We start from the raw sequence: 17,861 nt of genomic DNA, 5'->3' as shown, positions 1-17,861 counted from the left end.
CCCCCTTTTTAAATTGATTAGTATTGACAACGTAAATCTCCAATTTATTTGTACCCTTTGTTGTCAGCAGGTGCTTTGAGGGTGCACCTGCTGACAGAAAACAGCTGATTGCACAAAACACTGGTGCATTGTGAGTGAAAAACAAATCAACAACATCTTGCAGTTTCGATTAATGACATCCTGAAAACTTACAGAAAAGCTCTCACAGATGTTGATAAAAGTGAGTGGGTTTTACTGCGAGTTTATAATTGCTCTCCATTATCGCGTTTTGAATAGGGAAAACACGGAAATGGGATTACAAACCCGACACTCAGCAGATTTTCACTACAAAACGACAAAAGTTGACTGAGACGGTTGAGGGGAAAATCTTAAATGTCCTCAACCATCAGCAAAATGAGGTAGTAGGAGAGGGGAGAGGGGGATATTAAGGGCCAGATAGATGGCTTAAAAAAGAAAGAGATGGTGGAATGACAGGGGAAAGAGATAGATGAGGGAGAGGCAGTGTTCATATCCTCTGTTCCCCTCAGCGACAAACAGTGGCCATGAGACATCAATATTAAACACAGCAACAAGACACAAGCGCGCACACAGCCTCTGTCATGCACAAAATCATCACACCCATATGCATACCGAGCACAAGACATCAATATCATATATGAGCATTTGTATGCAGAATATTTTACCGACAAACATAATGAGTGCTTCTGGAGAGCCGGAGATGATTGAAAGCTTTGTAGAGGGAGGCGCTGGGATTTAGGCCAGCACTTAGCGAGGGATAGAGATTGTCTTTCTGTCTGAAGTGAGGAAGCTCGTTTCCCTGAATTCCCTGAAATCCCTGCATGCTGATGTGCTCCGTGAAGGCTCCGATTGTTTTTGATATTAAAGACAAAGTAATTAGATGGCAAACGGGACTCGTTCCCGCCGCTTGATGAATAACTGAATGACGTTTCTGCTTTCTTCAGGAAAGACGGAGCTGGCCAAACAGGTGGCTCGCTACATGCACAAAGACATTAAAAAGGTGCGTGACACACACACATAAGATGGGTGCCCCACACGGATGAGGAGATACAAAAAGTACACACGCTACAGCACATGCAGTCACACTTTCTGTGGAGGCTTAACCCATCGTGTGTTTTCAGGGTTTCATCCGCATGGACATGTCCGAGTTCCAGGAAAAGCACGAGGTAAGCTCCTCTGTACTTTGTTCAAAGGAACGGATGTAGTGAGTGTAGTGAGCACATGAAGTCACAAAGTATTGAACTGTGATGTTGGTGGGGGTCAGAAATGGCACAGTGCGGTGAATCTGTGGCTCTGCAGAGGTTTATTCATCGCAGACGGGAGTGTCTGCGACCGTTGCATCTGTCTGCTGCAGATGAATGGCAGCGACGCCCCGGGATTAATTCTGTTTATGTACTCATAATTGATGCATAAACCAAAATTGGCGTTGCGTTTTCATCCGTTTCTCCTCTTTGCGAAGCGTTGGTGATGAATACATTTAATCAGTGATTCAGAGTTGCACTGTGATGCAGTGCTAAAGGGTCATATCTAATCATTTTCAGCTCCGTGCACATATTCGGTGTTTTCAGCTTGGGGGGGCTTCTGTCGTCAGTGGCAACAAAAAGCACAGATTAAAGGCCAGTTTATGTTCTCTCGGATCGAGCGAAAAAAAAGCGCTGTGGCGTTTGCAGTTGTCCCAAAAACGTCACACGGGATGGCGGCGTGAAAAACGGGTCATCATAGGTCATTGTTTAAAAAGGGAGATGAATGATGAACTCCACGAGGGACATAGTTTAACTTGAATCTGAAACTTCAGCACATCCTTTGCATTGAGAAGGTGTGAGAATCCTCTCATCCTCATCTCTCAGGTGGCAAAGTTCATTGGCTCCCCTCCAGGTTACGTAGGACACGAGGAAGGGGGTCAGCTGACCAAGCTGCTGAGGGCGTGCCCTAATGCTGTTGTCCTGTTTGATGAAGTGGACAAGGCTCACCCCGACGTTCTTACCATCATGCTGCAGCTGTTTGATGAGGTTTGAACACAAACACTCAGTTTATTCATCCTGTGTGTCAGCTCAGTAAGCTGATCTCATTTTCATCCGTGGCCCTTCCTCACTCAGGGGCGTCTTACGGACGGTAAAGGAAAGACCATTGAATGTAAAGATGCCATCTTCATCATGACGTCGAACGTTGCCAGCGACGAGATCGCTCAGCAAGCACTGCAGCTCCGGCAGGAAGCCGAAGAGGTCAGCCGCAGGAAGCTGGCCGACAACCTCGGTGAGAGAAACGCCCCGACGCGATGATCACCTGTGCTGGCCTGATCGGGCTGTGCTGGAATATTTACAGGGCATGTTTTCAAAAGATCTTTCCTGTGTTCACATGTTTTCTCTGCAGAAGACGTACAGAAAAGTGAAGACGTCAAAATCTCCCAACAGTTCAAAGAGTCGGTGATTCGACCGATCCTGAAGGTACCGCAGCTCTCACCTTGGTCTGATTGACTTAGAGACAAAGCTGGCCCGCCTGAGAGGCCCGCCACAGTCATTGCTCACTCTTTGATGAATCCGCAGGCTCATTTCCGGAGGGACGAGTTTCTGGGTCGGATCAATGAAATCGTATACTTCCTGCCGTTCTGTCACTCGGAGCTGCTACAGCTGGTCAGCAAAGAGCTCAGCTTCTGGGCCAAAAAGGTTCGGTGCCACACTGTCAATTTAGTCCTTTTCACCTCCTGTTTTTACTTAAATGTCGCTTCGCTCCCAAAATTCTTTCTTCCGAGTCATTTATGGTTTGGTTTATGACGTTTTTGGTTTCAGGCATGTTATGTAGAGTTAGTTTATCTCAGCATAAAGCCTCTATTCCGGCTTTATGCTCTGCTTTGTCTTGGACAGTAGAAGCAGCAGGGATCTGGGCTCACCTCGTGCGTTAGTGTGTCAGAGGGAGGGAGACATGCACTCGTCTCTGGAGGCCTGTCTTCACAGCTTCCCACATGTACACAGCATAGATGTCCTCCAGTCAGACTGGACAGCCTCACCCACTTCATCTTGCAGCCGCTGAGCTCCGCGGAAACACACACAGATCAATATTGTGTGCCACTGTTACTCACTATAATGTGATTACAGTGTTTAACATGTGGAGCCTTCATCAATATTTAATTATTAATATTACAGCTGGTGTCCTGACAACCAACAAGGGCCCTTCGGGCGACCGATAGGGAACCAACTCACGGCTCGTTTCAGTGTATCCGCCTTCTGAATGCTGTTGTTTGGCTCGACTCCTTATTGTTTATTAATTCTTTTAAGTGCACACGTCTCTTATTAACTGCCTGGTATCTCATTATCGTTGAATCCTCACAAGCCATTTGTTTGGCAGTCACTTATATTAGAAAAATGAAATGTTAACTGTACATGAGGAGTAAAACACGGTGTCTTATTTATTGGATGAAGCATTAACATCGGTAGCTAAATGAGCTGCTCTGATCACTACTATTGACTGGCGTTTGATTAAAACGCATTAAGGGCCTGTTGATTAGCGCTGGCAGACATGCTGCTTGACAGTATCTCCCCTCTGCCGCAGCATTTGTCTCTTTCACTCCTCCTCTCTCCTTTCTAACTGATTTGTGTTGTTTTTTTAGTTGTTGCTCTATGCTCTGCAGGTCTGATCCTCTGCTGTCTCTTAACATTACCTCCTCTCTTTCTCTGCATCATCAGGCAAAGCAGCGCCATGACATCACTCTACAGTGGGATCGCCCGGTCCTGGACCTTTTGGCGGGCGGGTATAACTTGCATTACGGAGCGCGTTCCATCAAACACGAGGTATGCAGACAATAATCATGTGATGCAGCCTTTATTTTATCATTCAGATCTGGGTGCACAGTAACTCTGGAGTTATGGATATATGCACCGATACACCAGCTAAGATGAGGCATTCAAGTCTTCCCATTGGCAGAGGCAGCGTTATTGATAGACTGGCATTGTGGATGGAACTTGCATTCAAATTATTTCTCAGATGAGAACAGGAGGGAAACCAAGCAACTTTTACACAAACTACAGTGGACCAAAGTTTGTGAAATAGTTACTGAAAAGCTTGAAAAATAGATAATAAATGGTAATAAAAACAAGTCACCCGACAGGATGCTGCTCCTCAGAAGACAAAAATCTGATGTCGGTAGGTTGTTGTTGTTGTTTTTTTGTCTAGTCTAGTGTGACAGAGGCATCAGTAGAGCAGAGAGGAAGAATTTATTCTTGATACAAGCTCATAGCTTCAACTTGGTGAACGATTTACTGCTTAGGCTACTTAGGCTCAGTTTAATATCTGGAGTGTTTGTTAAAACTTGGAGACAGTGTTGAGCTGGAGAAAACAAACAGCTGACATCATGTTTACAAAAGCAGTAAAATTCAAAATGTAAAAGTATGTGAACTAAACTCAAATCTATGAGCTCCGAACTTGAGAAATCACCATTTGTAAAACGAGCATTCTGGGGTTTTTTTTTCGAGTTTCGGTCTCAAACGTTCCTAAAACTGATCTGTATTTCATCACTAACCTGGCCACAGGTTGAGCGGCGGGTCGTCAACCAGTTAGCTGCTGCGTACGAGCAAGAGCTGCTGCCCAAAGGCTGCACTTTGCGTCTGACTGTCCAATCAGAGGGCGAGGAAGAGCGGAACACGCCCAGCCTGCGCCTCGAAGTGGTTGGAGAGGACAGTTCGTCGAGAACAGTGGACATCCGCCCACCGCTCAGCCCCGATCACTAACTTATGTCACAATGCAAAATCATCATCATCATCATCATCCAGTGTCAGGAGGATGGCTGCTTCTTACAATAAAAGCACCTCTAGAGAAAAACATCACCGCCTCTCTGATTCAGTAAACCATGCAGTAACAACATGCCAAAGTTTCCACAACACGCTGTACAATAAATAAGCTACTCGATCAACAACTTCAAAGAAAACCTAAATCTGAGACAGACATGAAGCACGGATGAGGGTTTTTACTGTCTGCAGGTCCTCCCAGAAGCTGACATCATGACCATCAAACGCCTCATTTCCTGTCATGTATTAACCTGCTGCTCTGTGCTGTTACTTAGTGATAAGTTAATGTTTACTTAAAAATGTAGAAAAAAAGCCAAATGATTTCATATTTATTAAAGATATATTATCAGAAAGCTCCATAAAAGGTAGTGTGCCTGACTCAAGGAGGAGGAATTTAAGCTTGAGTGACAGATGAAGAATAACACATGGCTGTACATAAAAAAAAACTAAAAACAGGAAGGTTTATCTTATAAAGAACATTTAATTTAAAGTGTCCGTACACAGCTCGATGTTCCCTGTGTGTGGTGGCACATGTAAACACAACCTGATCACTCATTTCATTTGACCAAAAAGATGTTAGTTTAAAAAAAAAAAACTCCCAAAAGGAGTAAATAAATTAAAAAATTTTAAAAAAAAAGAGTAATTCACTGGAGTCCATTTGAATGATGGTCAACATATCTGTCAACGCATGTGAATGTAAAGACGTCCCGTCTGTCACGCTCTGGTGCTGTTCTGTGTTTGCGTCGGCATGTATTCGCAGCCATAACCAACATTTGACGCTCGACACGTTGCATCGTAACTGTTGGAACAGCATGCCGACAAGGCGTCAAATGTATTGGAGCGACATTTTTCACTCTTGTACCCCCAACCTCCCACGTGTAAATAAAGCCGTCACAACAAAAAGGGAATTCCTGTTTTTTGTTCTGTCTGTGTTGCACTGACACCCCTGATGGATGGATGGATGGATGGTGTATACAAGTGTGTGTGTGTGTGTGTGTTTGAGGGACCCGTTTCTGGGTGGGAATTCTTCGACAACAAAAACGTTTGACCACCCTCTGAAATGACGTGACGGAGGAATTTCCTTGGAATTCTGCTCGGCGAGGCGGTACGCTGAGAAGGGAATGCAGCGCGGTCAAAGCTCTGAAACACACAACACCCTGCAGGAATGTGTTCTCCATAGGGAGAAATTAGCATGTGGGGAGAAGACGCATTCATTCTTACTGTGCCCCCCCCACCCCACCCCACCCCCACCCCACACACACACAGCTCGTTTTATTGACATCTACTCCGAATTACAGCTGTGCTCTGAGGGAGAAGAGACTGATTACAAATCACTGTCTTTTCTCACAGGCTGAATGATGAGATTTAAGGAAGCCGTCGACAACGAAGATATTTGAAGGCTTCAGCCGTTTCAGTGCGATGACTCTGGCAAGTTGATTAGTTTGGAGTTGATGCAGCTCAAAATTCTTGTTTGAAGAGGCCAACTTGGGTAACTTGCAACGAAAATGTACAAATAAGAGCTTCATGTGAAGGTATTAGTTCCACAAGCGAGCTTCTTCCTTTACACTAAACTAGATCAAATCTGAGAAATAAAGCTCGAAACTACACTTAAAAGTGTAGCTTTCACATCTCCATCTCCTCTTTTATTTATGTATTTATTTACATAGATATAGTTTTGATTCAAATAAAAACAGTGAGTTATGTTTTGTTTGTTTTTTTAACCTCACAATCCAACCACACTATATATATATATTTTTTTTTTGCATTCACAAAGTCCGCTGCAGGCTGTTTGATACTGAGTGTGCCCCCTAAAGGTCCGCCACCTTGTAAACGTGAAGCCAGATCTTCCCCCGCGACTGTGGGTGTTGCTGCAGATGAACTGCCAAGTATCTGAGGTGTCATCTGCCAGAAGCTGATAAGGATGAAGCGCCCGCAGAGAGGCGAGCAGCAAATGTTTGAGCAAACGCGACTGTTGGAGCAGCTACATCTGGACAGTGGATCAGGTTCTGCTCTGGTACCTTGAGGCTCTTGCCATGTCTCATAACCCTCACACGCATCTACGCTTTATGGTTTTAGAAAGTCAAAATGGGGCTTGCATGTATCCATTTACCCTCCCTGCGGAGGAAGATGGGGATAAGAAGAGGAGGAGTAAGAGGAGAGGCTCTTAGTCTGTCCGTCAGGCTATTTCTGACTGCTGCCATTTCTCTGATTAGATTAAGGAGAAACAGAAACCTGGCCCTCCATCGTCCTAACCTCCATATCCTTCTATCTCCCTGCGTTTTACTCACCCACTCCTCCCTCTGCCTTCTGCTCATTTTCTCCCCCCCAGTCTCTCCTCCACCTTTTTTCTTCTCCCCAGCCCTTCCCTCTTGCTCTGCAGTCCATCTGCCTGTCCCTGTCCTGCGCCTCTCTCCCACCTGCTTCTTCTGGATGAGGGCTTTAGATGCAGGAAAAATGTTAAACTAAGAAGGTAAAAAAGAAAAAAAAAGAGAGAAAGTACATACAATTGATATGATCATGAAAATGCTTAGTTTAGGTACAGAAGCTTTATCGTTCATTTCTTGTCCAGAGTCCCTAAATCAAGTGGAGTTTACTTGTGTTCATGAGTTTGTTTGTATTAAAGTTTGCCTATTTTCAGTCAGGAGGCTGTAGGGGTCCTTAAAGTTCACCCTCCTCTGAATAAAGCTTTGGTGAGGTGTGTGTGAACAGACATGCAGCCCAGCCACCAGCTGCAGGAGCAGAGAGGTGCAGCGGCCAGGTGGAGGTGGTGAATGATGAACGACTACTAGCGGCTCTCCCATTATCATATCTGTCCCTGCTCTTAACAGGGGATTTTCATCCGTGTCCCTCTGCACTCCTCTCCACTCTTCCCTCCCCCTGCTTCTCATTGTGCTCCCCCAGGAAAGCGATCGATTTCACCTCCATTACCTCAGTCCACTCAGCTCCTCTCCGTATGAGGTCGCTCCTTATTCATGCGGCTCTAAAGCTGCACAGTTTATCACAGCCTGAGCCGACCGCTCGCTGCACATGTTTGTTAAAAACGAGACTCTCCATCCTTCGTGTTGACGCCTGAACTGCGCGGCTGCTGCGCTGCGTCTCGAGCAGGGATGTGGGTCGGTGGAAGGGGTGCGACTTCCGGATGCCGTCCGGTTACCTCGAGGCCGTCACGTGACGGCCCCCACCGAGAGAATTAGCATAAAAGACGAGTTAAAACATAAAAAAAAAGAAGACCAAAAAACGCACCAGTCTGTCCTTCTTTCTTTTAAAGAAAGGGAACAAATCCATTCCGCCTAATTCGAACCTTGCACAGGGACAGCTCGCGTGGCAGATTGCAGTCTAATTAGTTTAGAGGGAATTTAATTCAATTAACTTTCCACAGCTCCGCGCGCCCCGCCGCTGGGCTGCTTTCAGAGCGCGGGGCCAGAGCTCGAGATCTAATTAGCGTGTTTGGAGAAGCTCTCCTGCGCGCGGCTATCCCTCGCTGCTCCAGCTGTGGTGTGCCCGTGAATGTGTGTGCGTGTGTGTATACTGTGGTCCCCGGGGAGCTGGTTTTTATCCTAAAAAGCTTATTTTTTAAGTAACATGCCGTCGTCCATTAGGATAATAGCTACAGGTCTGGTGCCGCAGGAGAGATGGACGCAGCATGTGAATAACCGCAGCTGCTCTGCGTCATGTTCCGCCTGATGGATGCATGTTCAATGCAACTTAAAGGGGACTCAGATACAGATGAGTGCAGTGTGGTGGCTTCAAATGTAGCCTATTGTCATCTCTGGGGGCAATATTTGCAACTTCTTCCTGCTGAGCCTTTAAGCTACACAATCATAACAGAGGGTTTGGATCACAGTTTAATTGTTTTCTGATTATTCTGAGCCAAAGATCGGTGTTCAAACATATGATCCGCATCAGTCAGTTTCTCTGAGCGCGTTCACACGGCGTGTATCTCTACCTTTAGTGCGCGATTTTAACAACACGTGTGATGGAACATTTGGAGCAGTAGTGATGAGATTTTACGCTTAATAAAGACCAATTTCATTTGTTTTCTCCGTTGCATTACACCGGTTTTAACAGAATTTATGTCCCCCCCACTTTATGTGACGCACGTTTGCCCAGGTTACCCGCAGAAAAAATAAGAAAAATCATAATCAGGGCATTCAGCAACATTCAAAGGGTTTACTTGACTCCATTTTCACCCTCAGCCTGAGCTGAATTTGATCACTTTAGTGAGGAGCTGACTGCAGCTTCACCCCGTCTCTTATGTGAGACGTGGTCTCGAGCCGGAGCGTCACGGTACATTCCGGTAATTGGGGACTGATATGTGGGGACATGCAGGCAGCACCGACGGGACCCCCGGGCCCATCAACCACCCCACCTCCCTCCTCCTCCTCCTCTTCTTTCTCTCCGCCTCTCATCCATCACCGAGCAAATCAAATGCGCCAGTCTGCTGCTGCTGCTGCTGGAAACACGCAGGCCGATGTTAACGGCGGGACCTGTGAGCTCTGAATTTATTTTTATGCGCAATCAAATCGAGCTCTCAGGGAAGCGGATCTTAAGAGGGGCGATGACACGACACATTTCAGTGATACTGCAGGTAGCGAGTCAGCGGCACCGTTTTACCGCAGTCAGCAGAGCTGCAGGATGGAGCCCGAACAGATCAAAGTTAACTTGTTAGAAACTGTTTACACACAGACACAAACTGCAGGGCTGGATTGTGGGATATTAAATATGACATTGTGTACATTCTGCGTGTTATATGCAAGAAGCTTCTTTTTTTTTGCTGATCACCATCACTTTTATGTGTCTTGGTTTCACTCGGTGTTGAGTTCAGGCCCTCATTCATGAATGAGAAAACTCTGAATCTGATAGATGTGATTGTGCTCTTGATAATAAAAATGGTCCCTTTACACAACAGAATTTTATTTTTTGTTTTGTTTAAAAAAATGTAAGAAAAAAAAAAAACAAGAACCCATTGAATTAAATGTTATTTTACTTGGACTTATTCTACGCTGCAGGCTCATAAAAGAATTCATCTAAATGCCCCATTTTGGTTTCTTTTTGACCGGTTATTTTTTGCAGCAGTTGCACAGTTTAAAAAAAAATGTGCTCGACTTTACCTGCAAGACAGACTTAAAATAACTTTTTCTAACGTTGGGTGTAATATCCAGTTTTCCTCGTGCGTGTATCTGCTCGTTTTTACAAAGCTCCACAAAGAGGAGGTTAATATCCAGACCTGAGAATCAATAGCTTCCCGAGTCTGGGGCGGGAGAACGGCTTTGGGACATGTTCTCCTTTGAGCTGTCGTGATGGATGGACCTGGCAGTCTCCTTCTCTAACTGACAGTCTTACTTGGATGTCGGACCACCGCGTGAGCACGGGGACAGAAACCGGACTGGGCCTCCCGCTTGGCCTTGTCTCATCCTTCACTCGTCTTTTATCCCGGTGTCTCTATCCCTACATCTCTCCGTGTCTTCATCGGGACCATCCAGCCATCCATCACGCTGAGCCCAGTCTCTCCAGACCTGCGCCGGTCCTCCCCTCTTGTTGCTTCGTTCAGGCCAATCTGCACGCGCGCAGGCAGCCCCGCGCGTCTCCAGTCGGTGGAAGTCCATCACAAACAATTACAGTAGCAGGAGAGAACAAACGCTGGGAATTTGATTTCTCTGTAGATCGTGACCCTTCGGTGTTTAAAATAATCTGAGACAGACAGGACAATGAAGGGGGACTTTGATCACATTGTAATAAAATTTAAAAAAAAAAAAACAGAAAACATTGCAGATCAGAAACTAATCGCAGGGCCTCTGCAAAAAACATTTACTCATTACAGGCTTCAACTTCTCCCAATCCGCCTAATGAAAGGGTGCATTATTCAAAGTCATTAATTATATTATGAACAGTATTTAAAAAAAGGGCAAACGGATGCTTGTGAAAACATTACAAAATCTTATTATAGCCGCCCATCTCTATTATAACCCATGCTGTAAGCTTATAATACTTCCTCATTAAGTGTAATTAACATGATGGTTAATTGCTCAATTAGGCGCATCTTTTTCTTTTTTCCTTTTTTTTTTTGTCTCCTTCCAACATAAATCTGATGCTTTAATACGGGATAATGCTTCTATAGCTTGTAAATCACAAACTGATCTTTGAAAGGTTGAATTACTCTGCACTTAATCACGTCTCTGATTAGAAACGGACGGCACGTTACGGTCGTCCAGGAGGTTTTAACCAGCGGGCCTATAATCCCTATAGTCGGAGCTGCTCTCTCAGGGTCCCTCAGGAGTCTTTAGGGGACCATTGTGTCCTCCTCTGTTGACTTAGACGCCATGAATGCCAAAGCTCTCCGTTACTGTTTCCGTCCAATCGCCCCCATGAATGTAAAAGTGCAAAGTTAAAACCTCCGCGGAGGAGAAGTCTCCCCCTGCGCAGCGTGGAGCACTATAGGGCGGATTAGTGGCCTGGAAGAGAGCGGGTTCTACCTCTTTGAAGGGATTAGAGTCTAAATGCTTGAAAGCGGGAGAGCTAGAGTCGCTACTGCTGCTCTTTTTGTACGTGTGCATGTGTGTGTGTGTGTGTGTGGGACGCCTGGAGAGTTTAACTTTAAAACTGTTTAAGTTTCTTGGTAAACTCACCTCTGAACCGAGCAGACGAGGACGCACAACAGACGGGAGGGCCTTTTTTTTGGAGAGAGAGAGAGAGGGGGGGGGCTCATTTGGTTTTTAAAACGCATGCATTAATTTCAAAGGGCTCCTGTGAAATCACTCCGTGGTGTTCAAGGTGCCCGTTCAAGAGAAGAGATTGAGACAAAACGCCTGCAAAATTAGCCTGCCACCGAATTCATTTGATGTCCTAATAGAAAACATTCATTACACACGCAGAGTTTGCGTAAACACGGGGGAAAAGGACACAAAATGTGTCCAAAAAAAGCGTGTTCTTTACTTTCAAATACGCAATCCCTTTTTTTTATAGTTTTAACTACTATATAGCGCGTTTCTTGGTCCACGTTGGCTCAATAATAACACTAAAGCAGCAGAGTGAGCTACAAACCTCACATTAAAGCGAGAGTTGGACACATTTAGTTATTTATTTATTTCAATATACTACTAATTATTACTGGCAAAAATAGGAAATCATCTCTTGCAGGCTGAGATGAAGCGACGCTCGGAGAGAACCTCTGGCCAGCATCAGCTGATGAAGACGAGCACCCGCAGCTCCGCGTGCAGCCCCGCCTCATCCATCCACCACCTCTCACCGACCGCACAACAACCGCTGTAAACAAATCTTATTATTACTTAAACGAACGTGGAGCGGCAAATGCACGCATGCGCGAGCGTGCAGCGTCTTAATGTCATTAAGGAGTATCATCGTGCAGCCTCTGGTCGAGCAGAGATACGAGCGCGCACTCCGAGCCTTATAATGCCATTTTAGGAGCGGGCGCGCGGGGCCAAACCTGATTAATTTTCTCGCGTGCACGCACAGCGTAATTTTGCTTTGTGGATTATATTATTTGGTGAAATTTACCCACTAATAAAAAGCCTGTTAATTTCATGAACAGCGTACAGCACCCCCCTCTCCCCCCTCCCCCCCTCTCCCTCAAAAATAGCTCTAGATTTGGAAACTGCTACGTGGAGCGCGCGCCTGTGTGCGTGTGAGAGAGACGGGGCCGTGTGGGATATGACTTATCACATTGTATGACACCGAACAATAAACTTAAACCAATTTTTGAAGCGTCAATGCGTTTATGGTTAGCCTGTCGTGGCTGCTCAGCTGTCTCCGCAGCCACGCGGCTCCCTCTCTCCAGTCCTATACATCAAAGTGACGCTCACTCTGGTGACATCTCCGTAAAAGTGATCGGAATCAAATCAAAGCTTTTAATCTCAGCAATCACCGTCACATCTGGACGTTTCCCCTCACATAAAGACTCGTGTGGCTGCGCCGCGGATTGTTCCACCTCGCCGTTCGAGGGGCGGCGGAACAGCACTGACCGGCTGTGGAGCATCATTTGGGGGCTGAAGTTGATCCATCGGGGTCGCGTAGATTAGGAGGAATCTGTTCAGGATAATTATGTATAGGGCTTGAATATCAAAGCAAATATAGATCAAGAAATAACAGACACATCTTTCAAATGCTTGAATTTGTCCTAAATGTTTGTGTCATGGAACGAATTTAAATCCCAATCCAAACTATTTCCTATGATCGTCGTTCCCATATTCCCTTTGGGGGGGAAACAAAATCTCTAGAGGCAACATCGACATTTTCTCTGATGTTATCTTCACATTTCAGACTCACTAATATGATTTATAGGCCTTAGCTTGTCTGAGGTATATTTAATACAGAGAGGAAATATGCAAATTGGAGTTAGTGGCTCTGTTTTCTTTTCTTTTCTTTTTTTTTAGAGGTTTTTTCTGTATGTATGGGACATTTATGAGCTGATAATTTAGGCAGATAACAGCTACATGTAAAAGCAAATTGGTCACTTTAACGAGGATGTTTGACTTCGTCACATTTTGAGCTGAGAGGAGGACAACACCTACCAGAATGAAGAGATGTCCGATAAAGGAAGCATTATAACGGACCTAAACGAAGAAGTTGCTGGGTTTTATTTTGTGTTTTTTTTTTTAAAGAAGAAGAAGAAGAAAAAAAGACTGGTGATTTAACTCCGCTGACACCTGCGAGCTCGCGATGCTGTGGACCGCGTGGGCGGTGCAGTGAGCTGTGGGAGGGGGCCGTCCGTTTCCACGCTCACTCACTGGTGGCATTGTCATGGAAACTAGACCACCGCCTCGCTATTGTCTCGCGCCCTGCCAAGTTTATTATAAACACCGCGCGAGCCTCAACGCGCTGTCAAACGGAGCGCGAGCGCAGAGCGAAGCGCAGCCCAGGGAAGGGACAACTGAAGAGACGCAGACTCACACGTATACACACACACACATACACACACACACACTCTCACACTCACACAGACTGACAGAGAGAGGCAAGTGAAGGAGGAGAGTGGGGAGCGCAGAGAAAACATCTGGATTACTTACCAAGAGAAACTCGCGCGTGACAGTGAGATATAAACCACAAAGCTCACGAGAGGTTTGGAGACCAACTTCGTAGATTCTGGAGTGAGAGACCAAGCCTGGTTTTTGACGACGTTTGGCGCATCTCCGCAGACACACCTGGAGCCTCACCTCACCGCGTTTTGCAGCCCGGTGTTTCCACCGGCTGACCTCCATGTATAAGATGGATTACTCCTACCTGAACTCCTATGACTCCTGCATGGCGGCCATGGAAGCGTCGGCCTACGCTGATTTCAGCTCCTGCAGTCAGGCCAGCTCGTTCCAGTACAACCCGATCAGGAGCGGACCGTTCTCCAACCCGGGATGCACTCCGCTCAGCACGGCCAGCTGCACCCTGGGAGCCCTGCGAGAGCACCAGCCGACACCTTACTCCTCGGGTAAGGACATATCTTTCACTCTCCTCTGAAAGTCTCCGCGCATTCCAACAAACGCTGCGAGACGAGAGAGAGACCGGGTTAATGTGTGTTTTTTTAGAGCGATGAAGGGTCATTGGAAGGAGCCACGCATCTGTTTCGTTGTCTAAAAATAAAAGCAAGTGCGAGGGTGGAAAACTATCATTAACAGCGTTTTTCGTCAAGGATGAACTAACCATTTACGCAAAACTGAGGCCTTGGCCTTAGCTGTTATGCATTGCGTTCATTAGATTAGACACAGGTGGGGTCCTGACTTCTGAGCATTTTCAGGCTCAATCAGGGATTTAATTGAGCGGAATTCGATGAAAAGCTTTTAAAAAGGTACATCAATTAAGCTGCTTTGCTTCCATAACTGTATAATCCAAGTAAATATAGCTAATTTTCTTTTCAGTCTCTGTATACCACAGACTGTATGCTGATAATGCGCATTTTCTGAATAATTAAGAAAGTAGGCTGCGTTTTTTTTTAAATGCAAAACTTTATGAAAACCGTCCAAATTATCAGTCGCTTTACTGCATTAAAAGGGCCCAAATTCTCAGTTTTAAATGATATAGTGGGCCTCTTTGAATTATTTACGTGGATAATTAATTATCATTGGACGTTTTTTTAAAATTACATTTCAGTATATATTAAATAATTAAACTAATATCGGACTGAGTTGTTTTCTGAACCCAGTAAATCAACCAATTAGTCGCCAACAAACCAAGAAATAGTGCAATTTTTCTTTTCTTTTTAATCAAACCAACACAGGCCTTAGAAAAATGAGAGGTTTCCTTAAAAATGCTAAATTATTACCAGTTTTATTTTCTTTAGGCGACATCCGGACGAATCCTGCTCCATTTACGCACGGCCTCTCTGCATTACACACCCAAAACACGATTAAATGTGGGCGTTTCTATCACTAAACGGACACTTTTATCCCCTCGCAGTCCCGTACAAGTTCTTCTCGGACCCTTCCGGCCTGAACGAGAAGAGGAAGCAGCGGCGCATCCGGACCACCTTCACCAGCTCTCAGCTGAAGGAGCTGGAGCGGGTCTTCGCTGAGACGCACTACCCGGACATCTACACCCGAGAGGAGCTGGCGCTGAAGATAGACCTGACCGAGGCCCGGGTACAGGTGCGATGAGCGAACCTTTAATCCTCTGCGCCACTTCACAATATTTTAACAATGTCATTGTATGTGGCCGCGTCCGCTCATTTTAAGCCGTCGGCCGCATGTAAACGTTACCTGTGTGTGTGTGTGTGTTTGACAGGTGTGGTTTCAGAACAGGCGTGCCAAATTTCGTAAGCAAGAGCGTGCGGCCAATGCTAAAGCCAACAGCGCTGCTGGAACCACAGGCGGTAACGCGAGCAACAGCTCTGGAGGGAAGAAGGGTGGGGAAAACAGATCTTCATCGGATGATGACGAGTCCAAGGAGTCCACCTGCAGCCCCACGCCCGACAGCACGGCCTCCCTGCCTGGCTCGGCCAATGGAAACCTGGGGAGCCCAGCCAGCCTGAGCCCCAGCCCAGCTCCTGCAAACAGCGGCTACGTCAACACCTCCAGCTCTCCGGTTCTCCAGGGGCTGAAGCCGCCCAGCTGGTCCAGCCTGGGCCCGTCCAACCCGGCCGTGGCGCAGCCCGCTGCCCAGACTCAGGAGATCCTGAAGGCCTGGCAGCCGGCGGACAGTATGACCGGGCCCTTTGCTGGAGTCCTGTCCTCCTTCCACAGAAAACCCAACCCTGCCATCAAGACGAATCTGTTCTGAAGCACAGAGGAAGAGAAGAGAGGAAACTGGAGCAGAGAGGAGTTTGTAGCTTTTGGGGAGAGAATCAAGACTTGCCCATTATGAGGCTGAACTCAGTGAGGGAGTCAGCTGTTGTGTAGCAAGGCTCTCAATATCTTGTTAAAGCTCAGATGATGAACGTCACAGGTCTGATAGCTCTCTATCAACCCTAAAATGTTATGCAACTGTGCAGATTGTATCTCCAGAGCCCCACCAGGACGTGGGCACTTTCCTCCCTGCTGTGACTTTACTCTGAACCTGCGTATTTCACACAGTTTGATCAGAAATCCTTCTTTCTCAGATAAAAAAAAAAAAAAAACTTCAATACATTCTCTATCCCTCAAACCGTTAAGTGAACAGAACCGGTCTGACTCATGGACACATCCACGCACGACCTCTCTGAACCACATCTTTTCCGTTTTCTTTTGCGGCAGCTCTGATGAGCATGGCGGTCAGGTACGACTTTAAAGCAGAAATCCAAACATCATGCCTCTGCCTTTGCTGGGGAAACAAAGCAAACTTCCACCCTCAAGCACAACTGGCCCGCCCCTGACTCCCAGACTTCCACCAGAAGGAACGGGGGGTCCCCCTAAATCTCTTTGCCGAGCGGGGCACCCCAAAATCCAATTAGAGCAGCCAGGTCCAAACCAGACGCCTCCCCCGATCGGCTCATCCCCTCCTCTTTATTTACTGTATCAAGTCGCGACTCCCATACTCTCAGTGTCCTCGAGGCGTAATGTCCCATCATGCTTTGCTCTAACAAACAGTTTGCCACTTTGTTTTTCCTGAAAAGCGACAGAGAGCTTTAGGCGTTTGACCCCCGTTTAGCATTTTTCAGACCCGTTCTTTGGGTGTAGAGACAACGAGTTGTAGTTATACACCCCGAGAGCGTCCCAGAAACATATCAGTCTAAGCAGAACTGGCTTGTGCTGTTGTCGTTATGGTCCTGCAACTGTTTTCTTAGTTGAGCCACTGAGTTTGCTGGTCCTTTCTTCATCCCGGTTTTCATCAACACCCCCCTGACAAAGACGGATTAGTAAATAATACTCAGAAATGACGTTCATGGGCGACATGTTGAGAGGTGGAATTTTATACTGTGTGTTCATTAATGTCCTGACTGTACTCTTGTCCAACATCTTTTTTCCGCGAAAAAAAAGAAAAAAAAAAAAAGGTGAAAAGAGAAAGAACTTTCTTTCACCTCACAAAGCTGCTTGTACATCATGTTTCAGCTTGTTGAGAATCACTTACGGGACCGATTTCAGAGGGTTCACTCAAGAAATCTACTTAAAAATGGTATTAAAAAAAAAAAAAAAAACCAACAAAAAACAATTAAAAAAAAAAGTATTTATTAATATTTTTATTATGTTAGTGAGAAGCCCTCATTTCTTTGAATTGCCCCAGAAATTTTGTGACTGTAAATTCTGTAAGTAGTAATATCAATATTAGGTAGCCTTTTTTTGTCTTTTGATTTCCAGATCTATTTCATCGCAGAGCATCTGTCTCACAAGACGAACATCAACGAAAGCAGACAGGAAGCTCTAAATGAATGAGAAGCTATAGCACTACTCTGAATATTCTAATAAATCTACATTATGGTGGCACTAGCCGACGGATCTCGTGATCTGGTTTTCTTGTGTGTGACGAAGTGATCGTTTTGCTTTGTGTTGTGTCAGACTGGAGAGCCTCACGAATTCTGAAAATAAGAAAAAGAAATCAGAGCTAAACACTGGAATGGCCACCGTTTTGATTTTATGGTGCAATCTTTCCCTTTCTGAGACAGGCCTGTGAGGCATAACAGCTTCATCCCTTCGACTTTCCCTGCAGGCA

General features: G+C 45.8%; 2 protein-coding genes across 2 annotated transcripts in view; both read left to right on the top strand.

Moving 5' to 3' along the window:
- Positions 1 to 5,704, top strand: part of clpb (ClpB family mitochondrial disaggregase) — a 31,975-nt gene extending 26,271 nt beyond the window's left edge. The window contains exons 9-16 of the mRNA XM_072392608.1: positions 963 to 1,018; positions 1,140 to 1,184; positions 1,866 to 2,027; positions 2,115 to 2,271; positions 2,389 to 2,462; positions 2,562 to 2,681; positions 3,699 to 3,803; positions 4,542 to 5,704. Of these exons, the coding sequence (XP_072248709.1) occupies positions 963 to 1,018; positions 1,140 to 1,184; positions 1,866 to 2,027; positions 2,115 to 2,271; positions 2,389 to 2,462; positions 2,562 to 2,681; positions 3,699 to 3,803; positions 4,542 to 4,739 (917 nt within the window). The 3' untranslated portion in view covers positions 4,740 to 5,704. The remainder of the gene's footprint in view (positions 1 to 962; positions 1,019 to 1,139; positions 1,185 to 1,865; positions 2,028 to 2,114; positions 2,272 to 2,388; positions 2,463 to 2,561; positions 2,682 to 3,698; positions 3,804 to 4,541) is intronic.
- Positions 5,705 to 13,645: 7,941 nt separating this feature from the next.
- phox2a (paired like homeobox 2A) lies at positions 13,646 to 17,638 on the top strand. Its single transcript, XM_072391750.1, has 3 exons — positions 13,646 to 14,232; positions 15,198 to 15,385; positions 15,522 to 17,638. Exons 1-3 carry the CDS (start codon positions 14,010 to 14,012, stop codon positions 16,014 to 16,016), a joined length of 906 nt encoding a protein of 301 aa, XP_072247851.1. The 5' UTR covers positions 13,646 to 14,009; the 3' UTR covers positions 16,017 to 17,638.
- The last annotated feature ends 223 nt before the right edge of the window (positions 17,639 to 17,861 follow it).

Source organism: Leuresthes tenuis, unplaced genomic scaffold, assembly GCF_036924035.1.
Source record: "Leuresthes tenuis unplaced genomic scaffold, fLeuTen1.0.hap1 SCAF_9, whole genome shotgun sequence".
Lineage (NCBI taxonomy): Eukaryota > Metazoa > Chordata > Actinopteri > Atheriniformes > Atherinopsidae > Leuresthes > Leuresthes tenuis.
This window is presented reverse-complemented; position numbering and strand designations above follow the sequence as displayed.

What these genes read in the sequence shown, in the direction of transcription:
- phox2a (XM_072391750.1), top strand. Translation starts at nt 14,010, where the DNA reads ATGTATAAGATGGATTACTCCTACCTGAACTCCTATGACTCCTGCATG. An exon ending in GCCGACACCTTACTCCTCGG is followed by an intron (nt 14,233 to 15,197) that starts GTAAGGACATAT and finishes ATCCCCTCGCAG; the next exon opens with TCCCGTACAAGTTCTTCTCG. An exon ending in TGACCGAGGCCCGGGTACAG is followed by an intron (nt 15,386 to 15,521) that starts GTGCGATGAGCG and finishes TGTGTTTGACAG; the next exon opens with GTGTGGTTTCAGAACAGGCG.